Here is a 22521-nt window from a genome sequence, read left to right as displayed (position 1 = left end):
ACTCCGACGGAAGTTGAAAATCCTGTTACAGTTAGATGGTAAGAATCGTACACAATGTCAATGTATTTAGGAGTACTAATCCTAAATTTTTAAATTTTTAAAGAATAATATTTAATTCAAATATATGCTGTCCAAAGTCTCCTTCCTATCTACAAATTATGCATGTGGCAACACCTAAGAGTCTAAGACTTCTAACGGTTTCTTAAGCCTCAATGGTATTTAACTAGTTTTTCTTCTAAATATATTTTTAGAATATTTATTAACTAATTAATTCAATTTTGAGGGGTTTATGAGTACGTAATTTAATTAAAGTCACTCACTTAGATTCCACTTTCACTAATATACCCAAAATTAAATGTCATTGCAAAGTGATTATTATCGAACAACATACTAATGTGCATTGCTAGACATTATTCTTTGAAAAATAATTAAAATTTATAAAATTTAGTTAACATGTGCTTTATAAATACATAATAAGATTACTATTACTAAAAGTTATGAAATTTTTTTATTTAATAAAAATAAATATATTAAAAATTTAAATTTTGTAAATTTTCAATCAAATCTTTTTTAACTTGTAATTTTAATATAGGTCTTGTTCAAACTTGAATCTACAAAATATGAGTCAGTCCATTTTTTTACAAATTATATTCGAAATCGGACACGAATTCTGTCTAATAAAAATATATTTTTTTTAGCTGTGTCTAATAAAAATATCTTTGTGGATATATTTTTTTGATATATTTCTTTAAATATGTGTCTTCTAATAAAAATGTCTTTGATATTAATTATTGTTGACAATAAATTAGCAGATAATATATTGGTATTTTATACTTTTCCATTCTTAAAACCCGTAACTAACCGGACTTGGAGGACAAATCAGGCGCTCCCTCCCACCTATTTCGGTTATCACCCATAAGTGATAATTACCCTAAACATGAGAGATAATCTTCCACTCTTTAAGTGTGTGTTTGGATTACAGTTTGTAAACGGGAGTTTGTATAAAATTGATTTTGCAAACTTGATTTTGATAAAAAGTAAGTTTGTGTTAAAGTGATTTATGTTTGGTAATTTTTGTATCAAAATTGATTATAGTAAAATAAATGTTGTTTGGCTTATACCATTCAAAATCACTTTTAGATAAAAAATTACTAAAATAGACCTCAACTTAAATAATTTTTTTTATATTATCCTATCATTTTAATTTAGATATTTAAATAGATCTTATTAATTAATTTTATAATAAAATTAATATTTATTTACTAAAATAAAAATAACATATAAAAATAGATAAAATATATTTTTAAATAAAAATAAAACAATATAAATTTTAGATATATATATATATATATATATATATAATCAAATATGTTACATTTTTTTAAGTATTAACTAAGAATGTTACTTTAGTATTTTTTTACATCGTACTCTTATTCTAATACTCTCAATAATCTTATTCTTAATATTAATTTAGAATCCAACATTTATGATTTTATTATTATCTATGATTAATTTTTTATTTAATTTATTTTTTTAATAGTATCATAATCTATGTTATAAAAAATTACACTAAAATATAGTATATGAGAATTATCATTATAAAAGAGAGTACTAAAAATAATAAAAAATTAAATATTTACTTTATAGTAATCGAAACAAATCTAAAAATTTTTTATGATCTTTTTATATAGTATATTTTTAGTATTTTTAGTATGCTATAATTTTTTACTATTATTATTATTATTTATAGTTAATTTTTTTGTTTAATTTACTTTACCTAATAGAATCAATAAATTATATTATAAAAAGATAATAACAAACATAATACACAAAAAATCACAATTATAAAAGTGTATAATATCAAATAAATAGTTGAAAAAAATAAAAATAATAAATAATAAAAAAATTGAACTCATATAAATAGAAATAATAAGAATTTTATAAATAATATAATAACATATATGAAGGATAAAGTTGGTAAAAGATAAATAAATGGTTAATATCCATGGCTAAAAGCCTAAAAGCTCGTTAGGAAAACGCAGAAGCTAAAAATAGTTGCTTCTTGTAAACGTTGGTTTTGGTAGCAAAATCACTTCTGCGTTTATGAAAAAAAAAATTACCAAACCAAAAGTTGAAGCTTTCAAGAAGTCTAAACGTGCTTCTTCTCTTCCAGCAAATTTCCCAAACACACCCTAAATTGTTCTTACATTACTATATTTTATAAATATTACATCACACAGGTATTTTTTTTTTTTCAATTCAATTTCATACAAACGTGTTAAAAGTTAAAACTCTTATTAATTTAGACATGAGAGTCTTTTATAAGTATCTTCACCACTGTTCAAATGTGGACATAAGAATTTTCTTTCATTCTGGCGAATAAATCGGAAGTACAACTTAAAAATATTTAAACCTTACATTTAAGTTCAAAACCATCCCGATTTCAGATAATACTTTGAATTGGGCCTTTAAAACACAAATTGACTAAACCTAAACTTTTAAGTTGATTATTTATCTAATTATCTTTTTAACTTCTAAAAAAAAAAAAGTGTTAAATCTTTGCCATTTAAAAAAAAATGTGATTTTATAATTTAATTATTATTTAAAAAGAAAAGAAAAAGAGATGACTAAAACAATTGACCCAACAGTCCGCGTAAGTCGCAACTGCTTATTGCCTACGCAAATGGGGCCTTCCAAGGGCAATTTCTCGGCAATTGTAGAAGATCAAATATAAAGTATGCAATTGTTGTTCGATTCATGATGATTAATACGTTAGAGCAAAGCACCACCACATCAATACCATATAGAAGATAATGCATTCCAATATAATAATTTCAATCCCAAATGGCAAATATCACTTTAATTCCTTGATTTCATGGTTCAATTCCGAGAAACTTCCCCAGTTGGAAAAGTATTCAATACAGTTGACTGTTTATATATGTGGTGATTATTCCATCCATCAAAGTTTGTTTACTACTGTTTACGTGCGTGCTTATTAGTTATTAGTGTTCAATAATTTTTAACTGTTAATTTTAATTATAAAAAATATATATAATATAAATAATTAAAATTAATAATTATAATTTACTAAAATACTAATGTATCGGTATACTTACAAATTTTCTAATAATTTAACAACTCAAGTAGCTAATGATACAATGATGTAGGGTAACTTTTACTCTTAATTTTTCCGATCTAATTGATGATGGTATCACCCAAAAAGTTTTTCTACACGTTGATCTCAAATTGTAAGGTCGTGTCAGCATTTTGTGTGGAAAGAAAAGCAATTTTCTTGGTCGTTGGATCCTTGTACCGTAACGTCCCTACCCTGTCCCCCACTCCATTCCTTGGCGGCTATACTCCTCATAACTATTAATACTACATAAAATAATAAAACTTATCATTTTTAGTTAATATTTAGTTGATATTCTATTTTAATTTTTAAATATTAAATTTTAAATATTATATTATAATTTAATATTAATAGTATAAAAATAACATGTTAACTAAAAATATTAATTAATATTAATAAAAAATATTAGTTTTTTTAACTTTTTGTTTTAATTTGATACGTAGTTATTATAAATTATTTTATCTTAAAAGATTAATAAAATTATATAAATAATACGTCTACAGTTATATTTTTAGTATCTTATTTTATGCAAAATTATTTTGTTACGTTTGTATAAATTTTATATAGCTCGTTTTTTTTAATTTTTTCCTTTTTAACTTGTCATATATTAAAGGAAAAGTATAAGGTACCAACATATTATCTGCCAACTTCTGCCAATTCTTATTTATAATTGTGTTTTATGGAAGTATGTTCGTGGATGTGTCTAATAATTAATATATTTTAAATACATATATGAAGAGACACATCTAGAAAATATATCTATAAAGATACTTCTATTAAACACAGATATTTTTATTAGACACATCCACGAACACACTTCCATGAAACACAATTATAAATAAGAGTTGGTAGAAGTTGGCAGATATGCTATTGGTAACGTAGCGGAACCGTATATTAAAATTTTTTTTTTGAGAGCATATAAAAATCGATCTTTAGATTTTTTGTTGTCATAAAAATTATGATACTATGAAATGACTTATTCTAAAAAAATTTAAACAGAATAATACGTATGAATAATTATATTTTCAACAACAAAAAATATGTTTAAAATTAAGAATGCATTTGGTTTGTATTTTTATTTTTTGTTTTTATTTTTATTATTTTTTATTTTTTGAATTTCGTAAAGAAAGAAGTAAAAATAAGAAATAAAAATGGAAAATAAAATTTTATTATTTTTATTTTTTCTTCACAAAATCTAAAAATAGAAAACACTAAAAATGATCACAAAAAATAAAAACGTAAACCAAGCACACCCTAAAATATTAAGATAAAGTTTGACATTTGGATTTTCACCAAAAAATTGTTCATTTCTTCGTTAATTTAAGAATAATACGTAAATCAATTTCTAAAATACTTTTAGTTAGACACTTTAATTCTAACAAATTTAATTATTAAATCAATCTACTATCTTTTATTTAGTTAACAAATTAATTATCATCATTATTTACTAAAGACATCAGTGTCCTTAAAAATTATTAACATTATGAAATTAGTCTTTCTAATAATAAACAAATAATTTAATGAAAGAATTAATTTGTCTAATAAAATAAAATACTAGAACTAAACTTATATATAATTAAATTTATTGAAAATTAAAATATTCAACAACAAAAATTCTTAAAACTGATTTGAAGTATTACTTTTAATTTAATTAATAGAATATTTATGTGTGTAAATAACTTTAATTATAACAGTTTCATGGATTAAATTAGTTTCAAAAGTTAAAATAATTTTAATATATAAAATTATAGTTTTGATAGATACAAAATAATTTAAAAAATATTTTTTTGGATATTTAAAAGGTTTAATTATTCTGCAGGTCCTATAGTTTCATCGAATTTTTAATTAGGTCTCTATTTTTTTTCTTTTCAATTGGGTCCCTAAACATTAATTTTTTTTCAATTTAGTCTTTGTTAACGTTAAACGTAAAAAAATGTTAGTAAATTGTGAAATTATTTGTATACCCTTAGGGACCTAATTGAAAAGAAAAAAAGTATAGGGACCTAATTGAAAATTCGATGAAACTATAAATATTCAATGAAAGATATTCCTATAATCCCTATTCAATGATTCTACGACATGAAAGATATTTCTATAATCTTTTTTATTTTGTTACTATCATTTTTTTGCTTATTTATATACAAATTGTACCAAAAATACCTTATTTTTTTTAAATTACCTTGTCTTAAGAACATACAGAAAAAAAAAGAATGGATAAAATGAAATAAAAAGTATAAAATTCAGTTTCCATCATTCAAGTATTTATTATGATCATGTAACATTTTACATTTGTGTGGATTCATGGAATATAGTTTGTGTCTTTATCATATCATGGTACACCATAAAAAATTACAAGGCTATATAATTTGTGTTATTGAAATTTGAAATCTAAAAACAAAAACCATAGAAAACGTAATTTCAGTGCTATACAGATAATGTAGAAACCAGTTCTTGTGTTGCAGCTTCTCACAACCAACATAGGGATCAACAATAAAGAGCAGACTTGAGTTCATCATATGCCCCAATAAGATAGTCTTTTCCACCAAAAGCTTCAATCAAAGCATGGTAGCTTGCTTTCGAAACAAAGGAAGTCGGAGCAAGATCATCTTTGTGAGGTCTATTCATCTCTTCGTGGATTCTCCGGTCACCACCATATATCCCTCCATTATTGAAAACAATCACTATCATAAGTAACTGTTACTGAACTAATGTCTGGATTGAAAAAAGATAAGACATAAGGCAATACATATTTTTTTAAGTATCGACAAAAGATAAGACAAATAAGGCAACAGTCCAAGATTTGGAAATTTAGGTTGGCGCATAGTAATTACACCAGCTTATGTAGTCCTCTCTATCTTAGAACTACTAGCTATGGACAGAGAAACATAAAAGAGTTCATGGAAGATCCTAGTTCAAAATAATGGCAGTAAAAATTTCATGCATAAACTAAAATAAGAACCATTCCATTATATGATGATGAAAATATAACTAAAGATAAGGGCATCAATCCACGTAACAATGGAAGGGCAATTAAATAGATAAACAAAAGCATGGGTTCAGCAGTATCTACCTTAATTTCAATGGTACTAAATCCGAATCCAAAATCCCCCTCAACTGCAACAAGTCAATGGGGACAAGTCACTGCAGCCGCAATGCAATATCCAAGGCCAACACTTATGGTCCCCCAAGTAGGGGTGTAAGTTACCAAACCGGACCGAAAATTACCACCAAACCGAATCGAAAATTACAACAACCAATTTGAAAACCGAAAAAATTAGTTTTTTTTTTTGTTTTTTCCTGACAAAACTGATCGGTTTGGTTCGGTTTTCGGTTGGCTCGATAGAAACTGAACCGAACCGAAGATATGTATACATTTCAATGTTTTAACCATTTTAACCTTTAACCTAACAACAAAAATCCTCAACCCCTAACCATTTCAATGTTTTACTCTTATTATTTCAATTTATTGACTATTTTAAACCTCTAATTATTGTGATTCATATTCTTCTCATTAGAAATTAAAAATCGAAAAAATCGACCGAACTAAACCGCTGTTGGTTCGGTTCGGTTCGGTTCGGTTGTTATAAAAGCAGCAAACCGAATGATTGTGTGTCTGTAGAAACCGAACATATCGGTTCGGTTGGTTTTTGGTCCAAAACTGAACCAAACCGAACCGATAACACCCCTACCCCCAAGTCCCTGCATCCAACCTAGTCCTGTGTTCTGTTTGAGCCAACACAGCCCTACCTACATCCATGGTATTTGCACCCTCAGACACCATTACCGGAGCTAGCTTCCGACTCCAAGAATTACATTCTTATGATCCTCATTGGCGTCAAGAAATTGAATGGCAAAATATCCTTAGCAATGTAAGCCTCCATCTTCGCTGCATTATCCTTAGACTTCTTCCATTTACCTTCCACCCAAGGGTGTTTCTTGACCAAACAAAAAGGATTATCCTTAATCTCCTTATTCAGAGTCTCTACAAAAGTTTTTGCATTACCAACCAAACCCAAATGGGTTTCCTCAGCTCAATCTTTTCCTCACTAATATATATATATTGTAAACCTTAAACCATTACATAAAAAAATTCAGAAATCAATTTAAATAATATAACCTTCACTTGCTATAAGTTCATAATCTGACCTCAATAAAGTTAACAATGCCATTCAGGTCGGATTTAGCATCTTTCAGAACTAATAGCGCTTCTAAAATCATTGCATTGTACCGTACCTGGGGAGAAGATAAACAAAAGCAACCAAGTCTCAGAACAATTCAAAAGTCATAAAATACCTTTCTTATTTTGTTGAGGCATACAACAGTTTTAACCAGAATTACAATCTTAATCCACATCATTTAATTACAATAATCCATATAAATTTAGTGGCATCAATTTGCATACCATAGAGGATTCTTAGCATCTTCGTCATTTTGAGAGGAATCAACTACAGTAACAGAAGAATCAGATTGATGAATCATAGTCGTGACAGGAGTAGCATATTCTCCCAGAAACAACAATGGTATTACTAGTAGCAACTGGGGTAGTAGCAGCAGGGGCCGCAGCCTTATTCTAGGAATCCTAGATCTTTCCTTGGATCCTTGAGTGCAATTGCTAACACTCAAATTTTGCCACTTATCTTGAATTACCACAAAAGAAAAAAATTAAAAATCCTAAAACCTTACTCAGTTTTTTCACACTCAAATTTCACCATTTATCCAGAAAACGGAATACATGAATGGAAATTAGACACATTGCGGTGAAATTTAAAACCCTAAATTGAGATAAGACGCAAAATTGAAAAGGTTAATTAGGAGAATTTTGCACCTTGAGGTCGATGTTGGAACGTGAAGTGAGAAAGAGTGCAAATTGGGGATCTTTGAGAATCTGCTTCTGATTACCCATTTTCGATTTCGTTCTTCTTTCTTTCTTGAATTCTTCAGCTCAATGAATCCATTTTAAGAGAAATTGAAGAGCTTCCTCCAAAGCTGTGGAGGTAACCAAGACTTCAATAGTGACGTCTGTGTTATAGAGTTGCCACTAATAACGCATAGCAGTGCAGCACAGACAAAGGACGAAGGACGACGACGGATGCTCACGCTACCAAGGACGACGACAACGCAGATGGATGACGACACCAGCGAACAGGGGAGAAACGCCACCGACTTCAGAGGACAAGCACTGGCTAGGGTTCTACAAAATGTCAAGGGTAGTTTTGGAATTTTGAAAAATTGGAGGTGGGTTCAGTTTGCTTTTTTAACCCAATTATAAGAATATTCGATTTTTTAACAGAATATTCTATTATCTCAAATAATTTTGTCACGGCAAGGACTAAATTGAAAAAAAAAATAACGTCTAGGGACCCAATTGAAAAGAAAAAAAGTATAGGGACCTAATTGAAAATTCGGTAAAATTATAGGAACCTGTAGAGTAATTAAACCTATTTAAAACAACACCCTTAACTTCTAAAAAACACAAATACAAACTTATTATAATAATTTCTTTGGCCCATAATTTTTATCATAGCTTGCAACATAACTTGAAAGTGCAGGAATGTTCTCCTTTTCAGAAACAAGATTTTGCCAAATAATCAACTTGTCTAAATGATAAAAAGATTGACAGAGAATTAAAATGACATAATAAAAATTACGAAAAAAAGCAATAACTTACTAAGCTTTATCAGAGAGGAGTTTATTGGTTGGGAGGCGCCAATTTGGGGTGGATCAAACTGAATGTGGATGGATCGGTTATCCAACTTGGCAGTAAAAAGGACTTGTGGCGATCTCATTAGGGATTGGATGGGTTGTACTATTGCCAGCTTCTCGATGAACATCGGAGTTTATACCATAACCATAGCTGAGATATGGAGCATTTATGTTGGGGTTAAACTAGTATCTGAACTGGGGATTAAGAAGCTGGTGGTGGAATCGGACTCAAGATGCGCTGTGACGCTGACTCATAAGATGTAATCAGAGATTCATGGTAGCTCCTCCCTCATTCGTTCTATCAAGGAGTTTTTGGTGAAGATAAAAAGTGTTGAAGTTAGACACATCTACAAAGAGGCGAATTTCTGTGCTGATACTCTTGCTAAGCTCGAATAGAAACATGAACCGGAAATTAAATTGTGGAAACATACAGCTACCTCCATGTTTGTTTTATCACCTTTTTGCTGAAATAAGTGGCATGAAGTTCAGCAAAATTGTAGTGCAGTAGATTTTTTTTTTTTTTTGGTCTTGGCCTGTCACTTATAAAAAAAATTATTATAATAATCATATTACTTAATGTGTATACTAAAATTAATCACTATATTATTATAATATTTTTAGTCTGTGCCAACTCTTATTCGAGACAATATTTAAAATTTTTTCTCTAAAATAAGAAAATACATAATTTTTTTAGCGAATTACGTTTGAATACGACAAAGACTGATATTTTTACAACTTGTGAAAATGGCCGTTTTTAATATTCAAGAATATGTTTATAAAGTATTGCCTTATCAAACAATTCAGATACCTTTTTATATTTTTTTGGTGACTAGATAACTTTTTATATTGAAACTACAACATTTATACGAATTGCTTAAAAAATTTAACAAAGAATATTTATAAAAAAATTGGCTAAGATTATTCAGAATTTGAAAATTTTAGAGGAAAATCTTTTATTATATCCCACCGTATAATAACTTAGAAAAAGAAAAAATAAAAACTCAACTGATCTATGAAAAACCCAATTTTCCCATTCGATCCCAAACCTTAACCTCTTCAAATCACCTTTCCATGAAACTCCTATCAGCCATAATAAACTTCAAATCCCCTTCATCCTACTCGGGCTCAATTATTTACGTTTATTTACCAAATACAAAATAAAAATATTAAATTTTTCTTTCAAAAATTCAAACACACCACCAAATATTTTTTCAGTCGGACCTAAATCATTAACTTCGGAACTTTTATTCTTAAGAAAATACGTGTTACCTAGATTATTTCTTTATCAATAATAGGTTTACCATTGTAATTATTTTTTAGTGAAAGTACATAAAAAGTACATAGTATATAAGGTGTAATAACTCAACAAATATTTTCTAAGGGGATTTTTCATTCTCTCCAACAATGAGAAGAACTTATTTCTCTTCCTCTCTTAATCCCTTCTGGTTTATCAAACCATCAACATCACAGCTTGAACAGCTTAGGGCATGAGATTTTCTTCATAGTGCGGTGAGCGTGGAGAGCAAGCAAGCTGTGAATCAAATTATTAAAAAAAAAAGTTGTGAATTGAGATCAATCCAATTTTGCCATTTTCTTTCTATCCCTAATTTTTCTTTCGACATTTTCTTTTCTCCATTCTTACCTCTTCCTTCAAACTCATCCAATAGAGTTTGATGAGAGGCTATTTCACAAGATTCTTTCTTGGTGAACATAGCTGTTCCGATCAACGATTTGGAAGGAAGAAGATCTGAATCCCTATTACTCTATGATTCATTGATTTCTCAAAATGGCAAACATGGCAAACAGATCCTCCCATTGTAGAGGTCATGGAGCTACATTGGCTTGCTCTCATTGCAACAAATAAGGCCACACAGGAGATGAATGCTATAAGAAGCATGGGTACTCCTCCCATTTCTATCAATGGCAGCAACATAACACTACCATCAATCACGTGATCATTGAGAAGCATGATGATATACTCAGTGACAAACAATTCCAGCTCAATTGTTTCCTAGAGAACACTGGAATATCAAGATCTAGATTCACTCCAGAGCAAAGATTTGCCTTGTTAGAGTTGATCAAAGACAAAAGTGTGCAGCAACAACCTCATAATGCAAATCAAATTTTGACTAATTCCATTCAAACTTTCACTCCAGGTAAAACCATTGCATTACATTTTAATGCGAGAATTATGAGCATTATCACTCCAAAATCTGCACTATGTGTCATTGATTCCGGTGCAACAGATCATGTGACTTTTGACTTAAAAGATTTTGCAAGTTTTCAAAATATTGATCCAATCAATGTGATATTGCCAAATGGGACCAAAACTGTTAGCACCATCTTTGGCACAATCACATTCTCTAAAAAATTTTTTCTCAAAAATATTTTATACATTCCTTCTTTTGATTTTAAACTGATATCTGTGTCAAAGTTAACCTCAAACTTACATTGTCAACTGTTAATCAATGATAAGTGTTGTGAGATACAAGATAGATCCACATCAAAAATGATTGGCATTGCTGAGTGTATAGAAGGGTTATATACAATGAGTAGAGAATCAGAATTCTCTCACTTTCTCCCTCTTCCAACAAAGCAAGCTTCATTGGCGGCAACTACGACTACTACTCATCCCACCACACCTTCACACAGTGAGCACAACAACATTTGGCATCTTAGATTAGGACACATACCCATGCATAAATTGATTTTTCTGAAGAAGTATTATCCTTTTATAGATTGTATTGCTTCAAAATTTCCTTGTGATTCATGTCATTTTGCAAAACAAAAGAAATTATCTTTTAATCTTAGTACAACTAAAATAAAAGATTGTTTTGACTTAGTTCATATGGATATCTGGGGTCCTATTTGTGTCCCTTCCAATGAAGGATATAGGTATTTTTTGACTGTGGTGAATGGCAAGAGCAAATTCACTTGGATTTTTTTTTATGAAAACCAAATCTGAAGCATCACAATTAGTTATTAATTTTGTGAATTTTGTCAGAGTACAATTTGAAAAACAAGTTAAGTGTATAAGGACCGACAATGGGCCAGAGTTCACTCTAAAATCCTTTTTTGCATCAACTGGAATTTTACACCAAACTTCTTGTGTAGAAACACCAGAGCAAAACGGGATTGTAGAGAGAAAACACCAGCATATTTTAGGTGTTGCTAGAGCACTGCTATTTCAATAAGGAATTCCACATTGTTTTTGGCAATACGCAGTTGCTCACGCCATTCACCTAATTAATAGGCTGCCCAACACTAACCTGGATAATGATAGTGCTTATAAACTTTTGTATGGTAACTTACCTGACCTTTCATATTTAAGAGTATTTGGTTCTCTTGCATATGCCTCCACATTAACAAATTTAAGAACAAAATTAGACCCAAGAGCCAGAAAAATAGCTTTTCTTGGTTTTAAATTAGGAACAAAGAGTTTTCGACTTATTGATTTAAAATCAAAGGAAATTTTCATATCCAGAAATGTAATTTTTTATAAAACTCATTTTCCATTTTTATATTCCACTAGCACTGACATTTCTGTGGTACCCATTCGTACTCCACAATGCATTGATCTTTTTCAATATGATACACCATCCACACATCATTTACAATCACCCACACATACCACACTCATAGATTCAAATGAATATTTCTCAAGCTCAATGCACTCACCAATTTCCTCACACACCATTGCACCCATTACCACACCACACACTAACAATGCACCTGCATCACAACACTCTGACATCACACATGACTGCATTACTAGAAAGTCTAAAAGAATCAAGAAACTGCCTGCTTATTTGAAGGACTATCATTGTATGACAACCCACACAGCTCACTCTAGCAACGTTGCCAACTCTAACTCTTTATATCCTATCTCACAACACTTGTCATATGATAAACTAATCCCAAAATATAAGTCACTTTCTCTAGCCATCACCTCAAATCAAGAACCTAGCACTTATGAGGAAGCGGCTGCACATGAATGTTGGAGAAAGGCAATACAAGATGAATTGACAGCTCTAGATCATAACAGAACTTGGTGTCTCACTGAACTCCCAAAAGACAAGAAGGCTGTGGGTTACAAATAGATTTTTCGGGTAAAATTCAATCCTGATGGCACCATAGAGAGGCACAAAGCGAGGCTAGTTGCAAAAGGATTTACTCAAGTGCAAGGAATAGATTATGGTGATACTTTTAGTCCAGTTGTCAAAATGACTACCCTACGCATAATGTTAGCATTAGCAGCGGCAAAGAAATGGCATTTGAAACAGCTGGACGTCAACACTGCCTTCCTTCATGGAGATTTGGACAAGGAAGTTTATATGAAGATACCACTCGGTTTGCCTGTGTCACAACCAGGTTTGGTTTGTAAATTGCAAAAATCTCTATATAGGCTTAAGCAAACAAGCAGGCAATGGAACATTAAGCTCACTCAGACTCTTGTGGACGCTGGTTATAAGCAGTTTTTTTATGATCATTCACTCTTCATCAAGAAACAATCTGAAAGCTTCACTGCCATTCTAGTATATGTTGATGACTTGGTTTTAACCGGGAATGACATTGGTGAAATCAATTCCATCAAGCAAGATTTGGATGACAAATTCAAAATAAAGGATCTTGGTGATCTCAAATACTTCTTGGGAATGGAAGTAGCACGCTCTAACTCTGGAATTCACATTTATCAGCGAAAGTACACCATGGACCTTCTCAGAGATTTTGGTTATCTAGATTGCAAGCCTCTCTTACTCCATTTGATTATAGTCAGAAACTCTCAAAGGAATCAGGTACCATTTTAACAGACAACACTGTTTACAGACAGCTCATCGGCCGACTCCTTTACCTCACAAACACTAGACCCGATATCTCTTATGCTGTGGGACGTTTGAGCCAATTTTTGGACTGTGCAACCACTTCTTACCTACATGCTGATTTTCGTGTACTCCGATATTTAAAAGGCCGACCTGCAACTGGTCTCTTCTTCTCCTCTACTTCTAATCTGCATCTCACTGGATTTGCCGATGCTGACTGGGCTACTTGTGCCAATAGTCGTCGCTCCGTTTCCGGATATTGCTTCATGCTTGGGAACTCGCTCATTAGCTGGAAGAGTAAGAAGCAAACCACAGTTGCCAAGTCCTCTGCAGAAGCTGAATATAGGTCTCTTGCTGTTGCCACTTGTGAAGCTAGTTGGTTATCTTTCTTAATGGATTTCATTGGCTTGCCGCTTCAAAAGTCTATCACTCTATTATGTGACAACCAGTCAGCTATTCACATTGCCAATAATCTCATCTTTCATGAAAGAAATAAACACATTGAAGTGGACTGCCACATTGTTCGTGAAAAGCATTTGTCTGGTCTCATTCATCTTATGCCAGTTCGTTCCAAGGATCAACTTGCTGATTTTCTTACCAAAGCTTTGTCACCGGGTCCTTTTCTTGCTAATGTTTCCAAGCTAGGATTGTTAGATTTACACAATTCTAGCTTGCGGGAGGGTGTTACCTAGATTATTTCTTTATCAATAATAGGTTTACCATTGTAATTATTTTTTAGTGAGAGTACATAAAAAATACATAGTATATAAGGTGTAATAACTCAACAAATATTTTCTAAGGGGTTTTTCATTCTCTCCAACAATGAGAAGTACTTATTTCTCTCCCTCTCTTAATCCCTTCTGATTTATCAAATCATCAACATCACAGTTTGAATAGGGCATGAGATTTTCTTCAATACGTTAATCTTATAGCCTACAAAGAAGCATAAAGTTCATGCCGGTCATTACACATACCATAGAAGATTTTACCGTGCTGAAAGAAAAATTTTTTCTCATGTGCTGAAGAGGCGTGGCATTAGAGAAAAGGTGAAGCATGTTAACGTTATTGCCATATTCGTAGACAAAATCTTTGTTAAAGTAAAATGGGTACAATATTAATTATATTAGTTTAATTTATTTTTAATGATGATAATTTATTTATTAGATTTTATTGGTTTGAATTTGAAAAGCTTTGGCAGCTTTAGATTTCTTGTGAATATTATCCAACAGGTAAGATCGTAGGAATTGCTCCATAAAATAGTAAATTAAAACAACAATAGTAACAACAATAATATTCTTTTAAATTAATTATAATAATTTATTTTTTTAAAATTATATTTTTGTTATATATATTCTTATATTTAACTTATATAATAATAAATATATTTTTACCTTTAAAGTAGAGACGAATCCAAGAATTTAGTAAAAGATAAGTCAAAAATTAAAATATTATATAATTAAATATAATATTATATATTTAATAATATATTTAATCATAATTAATATTTTTTAATTAAAAGATCCTAATAAGTGTTTGTTATATAAAAAAATTATCTTAATTTTTATAATTTTTTTATTTTAGATTCAATAAAATATAAAAAAGTATTTATTTTTTGTATTAGTTTATTTTGTTGAGTATTATTGTAACAGTAAATTATATTTTTATGCTTCATATCATAAATAAATATGTTATAAAATAATATAAATAAATTATTCTAATAATTTTGTTATATGCATTTAAAATATATTTTTTGAAAAAAAAATATAAAATATAATTGTTTTAATGAAATTACTTAATATGTTATAATTTTAATATCATGAGAAAAATAAATAAATTTTAATAATTTACTTTCATGGATGTACTATAATATGTAAAGACTTTTTAGTTATTATAAATATTAAAGTATTTTTATAGGATAATAAGTGTGAAAATTAAGATAAAAAATATTTAAAAAAAGAAAAAAAAAGTTTAAATTTTAAAAATTTTAGAAATTTATTTAATAAAAAAATGATTGAAAATAATATTTATCTCAGGATTATTACTTGCTTTTGAGTTTAATAATTTAATTATTTATCTAATATAATATAATTACTTACTCTATTTTTAAAATAAAATTATATAATATATAATAACTTTAAATACTTAAAATTGTTAATTTTGTTTAAAAAAGTTATGCTTGCTCTGTTTTAGATTTGTCCCTGCTTCAAAAAAAAAAAATTATTCAAAACTAATGACTAATGTTATTTACTTATTTTTACTTTGTTTCTTTTTATTTTTGAGTTTATATTTTTTTATGAAATTAGATGAAAAATCTATTGAACAATTAAAATTTTTTCTGAAAAAGTTTGGTTTTCTTAAATATAATTTTTTTAAAATACGTTTCATCTAATTTAACAAAATCAAAAATTTTCAGCACAAATTTTAATTATTCAATAAACTTTCATCTACTAATTTTATAAAAAAATATAAACTCAAAAATAAAAAATATAATAAAAATAATACTAAAAATTAATTTTAAATATTTTTTAAAAATAAAAATATCTTTATTTTTTATTATTATACAAGTTAAATATGAGAATATATATATATATATATATATATATAGGCAAAAAAAAAAAGATTTAGGTGGTGATATATATATATATATATATATATATATATATATAGGCAAAAAAAAAAAGATTTAGGTGGTGATATTCTAACTCTTTTTTGTTGTTATATACTTATATTATTATTATTATTATTATTATTATTTTAGAAGGATATTATAGTTGTTATTATTATTATTTTAATTTATTATTTTATGGACCAATTTCTACCTGCTAGATAATATCCACAAAAAATTTAAAGCCGAACGCTTTACAAAATCAATAAAACCCAACAAATAAATTATCATCGTTAAAAGCAAATTAATCTAATGTAATTAATATTTACGGTGTTGATATATTCTATTCATTCTATTTTGACACAGAAATTATCTACTAATATAAAAACAATGCTAACACGCGTCATCTATTTCTAGTACCACGCCGCTTCACGAGAAAATTTTTTTCTTTCAGTACAGTAGCATTATCCAATAATTATTGGGCAACTAATAAGTGATTTGTATTCTCTCTTTTCAATCAAACAGAGAAGAATGTTGTTGTAATTGATTAAATTCAATCACAAATAAAGAATAAAGTTTATAACTAATAGAGTCAAAATTGGAAATTAACTGTTATAGAAAAGAGCGATACAAGGTGAAATTTCCAATTAAAAAATTTAATTGACATTTCACTATTCATTTTGCTCAATTACAAATTTCCAATTATTAAAAGCCTATTTATAGTGATTTTTAGTATAAACTAAACATAGTCGTAAGTGTTGTGCGTGTATTCTATATCATAAGAGAGCTTCTTTCTGCTTTCCAAAAAAGAAAAGACAGCTTCTTTTGCACGGTCTATGGAACTGGGAATCCATAATTAGATTTGTCAAAAAATTAAATTATTTACAAAGGGCCATTGTGTCATTGTGTGTACCGACTTTGTGGGATCAATTTTATCAATGAATCTGTCTCATATTTTTCATTTTTAATTTGAATAAAATATAATAGAGTGGTTATTTTCACTTATACAGTCTTATATTCTCTTTTTTTGATTTCCAGCTGAACCCATAAAATATTCATTCTACATAGGATATATATATATATATATATATTTGTTTTCCACAATATTTCTCAATTCGATATGACTAAGAATTAATCTATAGCAAATTAGAACTTCATTTAAGAATTTATTGTTAGTCAATAGATTGCTGTATGCGAAAGATAAAATTCGAACATCCACACTTACTTAATTGAACTAATGAACTAACCACTAAACCGTTCCAACTTGGTTCATTCTACAAAGTACATACCCTGTCTTTTGTGGTTAGCCTGCCAATCAGCACAAGTTATGCAAACAATTTAACTTTGGTTAGAACAAAATCTTTCCATGTTTCGGAAGTATGGCCGTAACTTTTTTTTGGGATACTTAAAGCCTCACAAAATTACAAAGAGGAGGTGAGTATCACACCACCATATACAACATCAAAACAACACAATCAGTGTAAACCAAAAAAAAAAAAAAAAAAAAAACAACACAATCAGCAAGACCAAAATTGTCCTTAGAGTTAAAAATAAAACAGCAAATCACAACAAATACAGCAGATACATATCCAAGGACACATACAAAATTAATCAACAATGAGTAAAATACTCAGATTGGTTCGTAGTTATATTCATGTCTTAATTTGATTTTTAAAGCCTCGATTTATTTAATGTAGTCTCTAATTTAATATTCATGATTCATATTGGTCCATAATATAACTTCATTTTCGTCACAAAATTGTCAACGAAATAATGAAATGGATTGACAGTTGCTACTTGCTACACTACACTTTTTAACAACTATTTGATACAACAAATGAAAGTTCTTTAAACTTAATTTTATCCTTACAAAGTTTTTAAAATCCTTATCCTAATTTCACTTAAAGATTTTAAATGTTTCTTAGGAAATTTTTTAATTATCGTTCATATTTTTTGAAATTATTTTATCAACAACATAAAATTTTAGACACTATTTTGATAATTTACTCTTTTTTTAACATTACTTCTAATTTTCTATTCATCACTACCACCACTATAATGTCATATCTCATTGGCCGACATCTTTTAGGGTTTGTTTGGATGGGAAGATGGAAATAGAAAGGAAGGAAATAGAAAGGAAAGAAAAGAAAGGAAAGAATTTGAATGTATTTTTATTTTCTCTTGAGTTGTTTGGATGAAAGGAAAATGAAAAGAAAGAAAAGAAAATAAAGAATAATTTTCTTTGTTTGGTTAGAAAGAAAATTAGGAAGAAAGAAGAATAAATTAGTAGTAAATGACATTTTTGTCCTTGTATTGTAAAAAGGGTATTCTATGTATATAAATTTATTATTTAATTTAAAATAATTAAAAAAATTAAATATATTAATACAATTAATAATTTAAAGATAGATCATCAATCATAGTGTTTTTATGTTACAATAAGTTTGAGTCATACCAAATAAAATCATACATCACACAATGTATTACTTCATGCAATTTAAGACAAAATATAATGTATTGTTTAAATTATTAAAAAAAAAAATTCCAGCCGAATTCATGCAAAGCATGATGGATAGCTAATACAAATTTTATTGAATTCTCTTCATACACATCAACAGTAAAAAACATTCTAACACATGTGCTTGCTCTTTAAATAGTATATATATTTTGAAGGATTTGAAGTTTCATATATTTTAAAGCTAATTCTTTTAAATTTGTTATCTTCAACAAGAAAAATTATATGTTTCAAATTCCAAGCACAATACTAATCTACTATCCAATTAATATATCAACAACACAAATTTATTAACACCAAATAATTTGCATACCACCTTTGAAATTCTAACACTCTCAATATAATCAACCACATAAATCCTGGTAGTTTTCAAGGGTCTATGCATACCACCTTTGAAATTCTAGCACTCTCAATATAATCAACCACATAAATTCTGGTTGTTTTCAAGGGTCTATGCATATCACCTTTAAAATTCTAGCACTCTCAGTATAATCAGGTAGTTTTCAAGGGTCTATTAATCAAAGAGCAACTACAACAACACTAATATTATAATATGGAATTTTTGATGCATTAAATATATACTTCAGTCAATATCCAAGATATATAACTTCATATTCAAAATACATAAGCATATACCAACCATAAGCCTCTTTTAAGACTCTCATGAGTATATTAATTACAAAATATAGAGGCTCTACTAAGATTATACAACATTAAATCCTAAAATCATAAACATGCACAAAATATATGTTACCATTACTGATTGCGTTCCTCTTAAATTGCACCAGCTTCCTTCATTAAGTCATATAATGCACCGTGGCGATCTTCAAAGGGAACACCAAAAAATTCTCGTTTTGCTCTTTCATCTCTACAGAAAAAACGGTAGCAACTCCAAAAGATCTCTTTGACAACACCCCATTTCTTTAGCTCGTTATACACATCATTTTCAGAGTAAATTCCAGCTCTACTTTGTTCTAGGAATGTAATTCCTCTCTCAACAGCTTGAGCTTGGATCTTCAGCTATCAGAACTTGTCTTTCTGCTAGCATAACTTGTTTCTCAGCTGTTTCAGCTTGCCTTTTAGCTGTTAACGCTTGCTTCGAAGCAATGTCAAGTGATTTATCATAGTAATTATTCCCATCCTTCAACATATCTGTCGATCCTTGAATACCTTTACTCATTCGTTCCATATCAGCTTCAAATAAACCACTCATTGGTGCTTTACGCTTAGAACCTCTATGATTCCCTTGTGTTTCATTAGATTGGTTTGAGTTACCTAAATCAGGACTCTCCTCTGCAACAAAGCTAGTTGAATGAGTAGTAGGTTGCCAATCATTCCACTCACAGTCAAACCCCTGGTATTCATCTTCGTTCAAATTAATTGTTTCCTTCATCTTGGCCATACTTTTATTTCTTTCTTTGGCACTTCCAGCAATATTTCCAGTAGCTCTGTCTTGACCGTATATAAAATACAATTTATTATAATGTTTGATGGGAGTTCGCATCCACTTTTTTGCATCTGGTCTTGTCTATATAAAAAATAGATGCATATATGTAATTTAATTATACGGTTTTCTTTCCTTAATTTGTGAATAGTTTCATAAATAAGTATATACAAGAGCAATAGCTTCATGAAAATCTAGTCCTCACATATTAGTTATTTGTTAAAATTTTTTAGATCAAGGAAGCATAATTTGCCATATAAATTTGACACTTGTAAAGAATTTTAATCATTTAAAATCACAGGTCAAAATAATTTCATACTACAACTTATCATGCGCAAAGGTATCTATAGACTTTAGTAACAACTTATCATGAAATTAATTATCTTAATTAAATCCATCCAAACTTCAGGTTTAGCGGTAAAGAGTTTGGTTTCTGGGTTCCATGAAAATCCACTTAAGTTATGAAAGAGATCGTAACAAACTTCAAAGTGATCCTTCAAAGTCTTCAGTCTATTCTTAAGATTATCTTTACGAAGATGGTTCCCGAATGAAGCTTTTAGAGTTGCAAGAACGTTATCATATGTAGTTGTTGTAAAAGTACCCTCAACTATGTTTCCTTTGCTACATTCCTCAATCAAAGCATCAAGAAAAGTTGCATCCATTTCCTCAGTCCACCTTAAATTGTCTTTGATTGATGTGTCACCTTGAGATGCCATCTTCTTTGCCATTTGGTCTTAACCTGAAAAATTAAGAGCTAAATTATAAAAACAATTTTCTATAAATTAACTTCAATGAAATAATAATATAAAAAGTGTTAATGATGAATTCATCAATTAACCAAGAACATTACCTTTAGAAGTAATTCCTATAATACAAGTAATTTAATTAATTTTAAAAAATAATTATCATCATAAGTGAATGTTTCAACTACACACTTCATACATAGTAATATCATGCTTTTCACAATACTCATGAGTATTACACCTTTGAAAATATTAGTTTGACACATAATAGTCCTAACATTCACATGATATTCACACATTACATTCACTTTGGTTCAAAAAATTTCATTCCCCTTCATAAGGATGAAGGTTCAAATAAGTCTCATCTTTCAATTTGATAATCAGCCCACATTTGAGCCGCCATGTTATCCCTAAGCGCTGCACCTCGCCGGTAATCTTCATTTACTTCTTCTCTTTCTTCATTAGTGGCTTCTGGATTATTATTTTGTAATTCTCGATCCACTTGAGAAATTAAGTGTTGGTCAGGATCTACACCCATTAAAAAGTTGTGGAGTATAATGCATGCTAGGATAATGTCAACCATAACCTCTACGTCATAATAAGGTTCTGTACCACCTGCTATAATTGCAAATCTTTTTTTCAAAACTCCAAAGGATCTTTCGATCACATTTCGTAACGAAGAATGACGAAGGTTAAATAATTCATATGCATTTTCAGGTTCACGTCCAGCAAACTCCTTTAAATGGTATCTTACGCCTCGATATGGAGTTATTAGAGCATGTTTAAGCATGAATCCAGCATTCCCAAGATAAAATTTGCCTAAAAAAAATCATATAGAAATACTATACTTTAGATGTCACCACTTTATTTAAACATGTCAAAGTCTTTTAATAGATAAACCTCTTGGAATTTTGAGCCTATCATCCCTTGATAGTGCACTTTTAAGAACTTTAGAGTCAGATGCAGTGCCTTCCCATCCTGTTAAAGCATATGTGAATCTCATATCAAAGCCACACGCAGCAAGTACATTCTGAGTTGACCATTCTTTTCTTCCACGAAATCTAGGTTGATTAGCTATTGGAACCTTGACTCTGACATGTGTTCCATCAATGGCTCCAATACAGTCCTGTACATATAACTTAATTAAAAAGAAAAGTTGTTTTGTATACTAATTATGATTTTCTAATTCAATGTACAACTAATCATACCTTAAAATATGGATAAAATCTATTGCTTCGAAGAATCTCTGATGGAATGGTTGTTCCGGAAGGTTACTGAAGAAACTCTTCTTCAAGTGAGATTACAGCTCTTAGAACAGCATGAAAATTACGACTGATTGTCTCTCCAGACCGGTGGAAGAAGAATGAAATGGTTCTATTTTTAACATTATGACCTATAATATATAAGAATCTAGCTACTTGCTCCTCAACTGTGACATGTATAGTATCCTTCACATGACCGGTTGCTCTTAATTTTGCACATAACTCTAAAAAGGCATGTGAGCCCATTCGTAAAATATCACGACACCTATTAGTTTCGCGCAACTGTCGTAACAAAG

At 29.3% G+C, this 22521-nt stretch overlaps 1 protein-coding gene and 1 pseudogene across 1 annotated transcript; both read right to left on the bottom strand.

The window, feature by feature from the left end:
• Positions 1 to 5617: 5617 nt before the first annotated feature.
• Positions 5618 to 8036, bottom strand: LOC107635781 (2-hydroxyacyl-CoA lyase-like; annotated as a pseudogene).
• Positions 8037 to 19550: 11514 nt separating this feature from the next.
• LOC148566916 (uncharacterized) lies at positions 19551 to 20948 on the bottom strand. The gene is made up of 3 exons (XM_088483651.1): positions 20606 to 20948; positions 19791 to 20306; positions 19551 to 19756 (listed from the first exon to the last, which is right to left on the bottom strand). The coding sequence occupies exons 1-3, from the start codon at positions 20946 to 20948 to the stop codon at positions 19551 to 19553; spliced, it is 1065 nt and encodes a 354-aa protein (XP_088339777.1).
• Between the last annotated feature and the right edge of the window lie 1573 nt (positions 20949 to 22521).

This window comes from Arachis ipaensis, chromosome B4, assembly GCF_059453495.1.
Source record: "Arachis ipaensis isolate K30076 ecotype BB chromosome B4, ASM5945349v1, whole genome shotgun sequence".
In the NCBI taxonomy this organism is placed as follows: Eukaryota; Viridiplantae; Streptophyta; class Magnoliopsida; order Fabales; family Fabaceae; genus Arachis; species Arachis ipaensis.
This window is presented reverse-complemented; position numbering and strand designations above follow the sequence as displayed.

Excerpts from the sequence above, each read along its gene's own strand:
- LOC148566916 (XM_088483651.1), bottom strand. The coding sequence starts at position 20,948 with ATGGCAAAGAAGATGGCATCTCAAGGTGACACATCAATCAAAGACAAT. Across the intron at positions 20,307-20,605 it reads AGTTTGGATGGATTTAATTA|AGACAAGACCAGATGCAAAA; the intron begins AGATAATTAATT and ends TATTTTTTATAT. Across the intron at positions 19,757-19,790 it reads ACAAGTTCTGATAGCTGAAG|TCCTAGAACAAAGTAGAGCT; the intron begins ATCCAAGCTCAA and ends GAGGAATTACAT.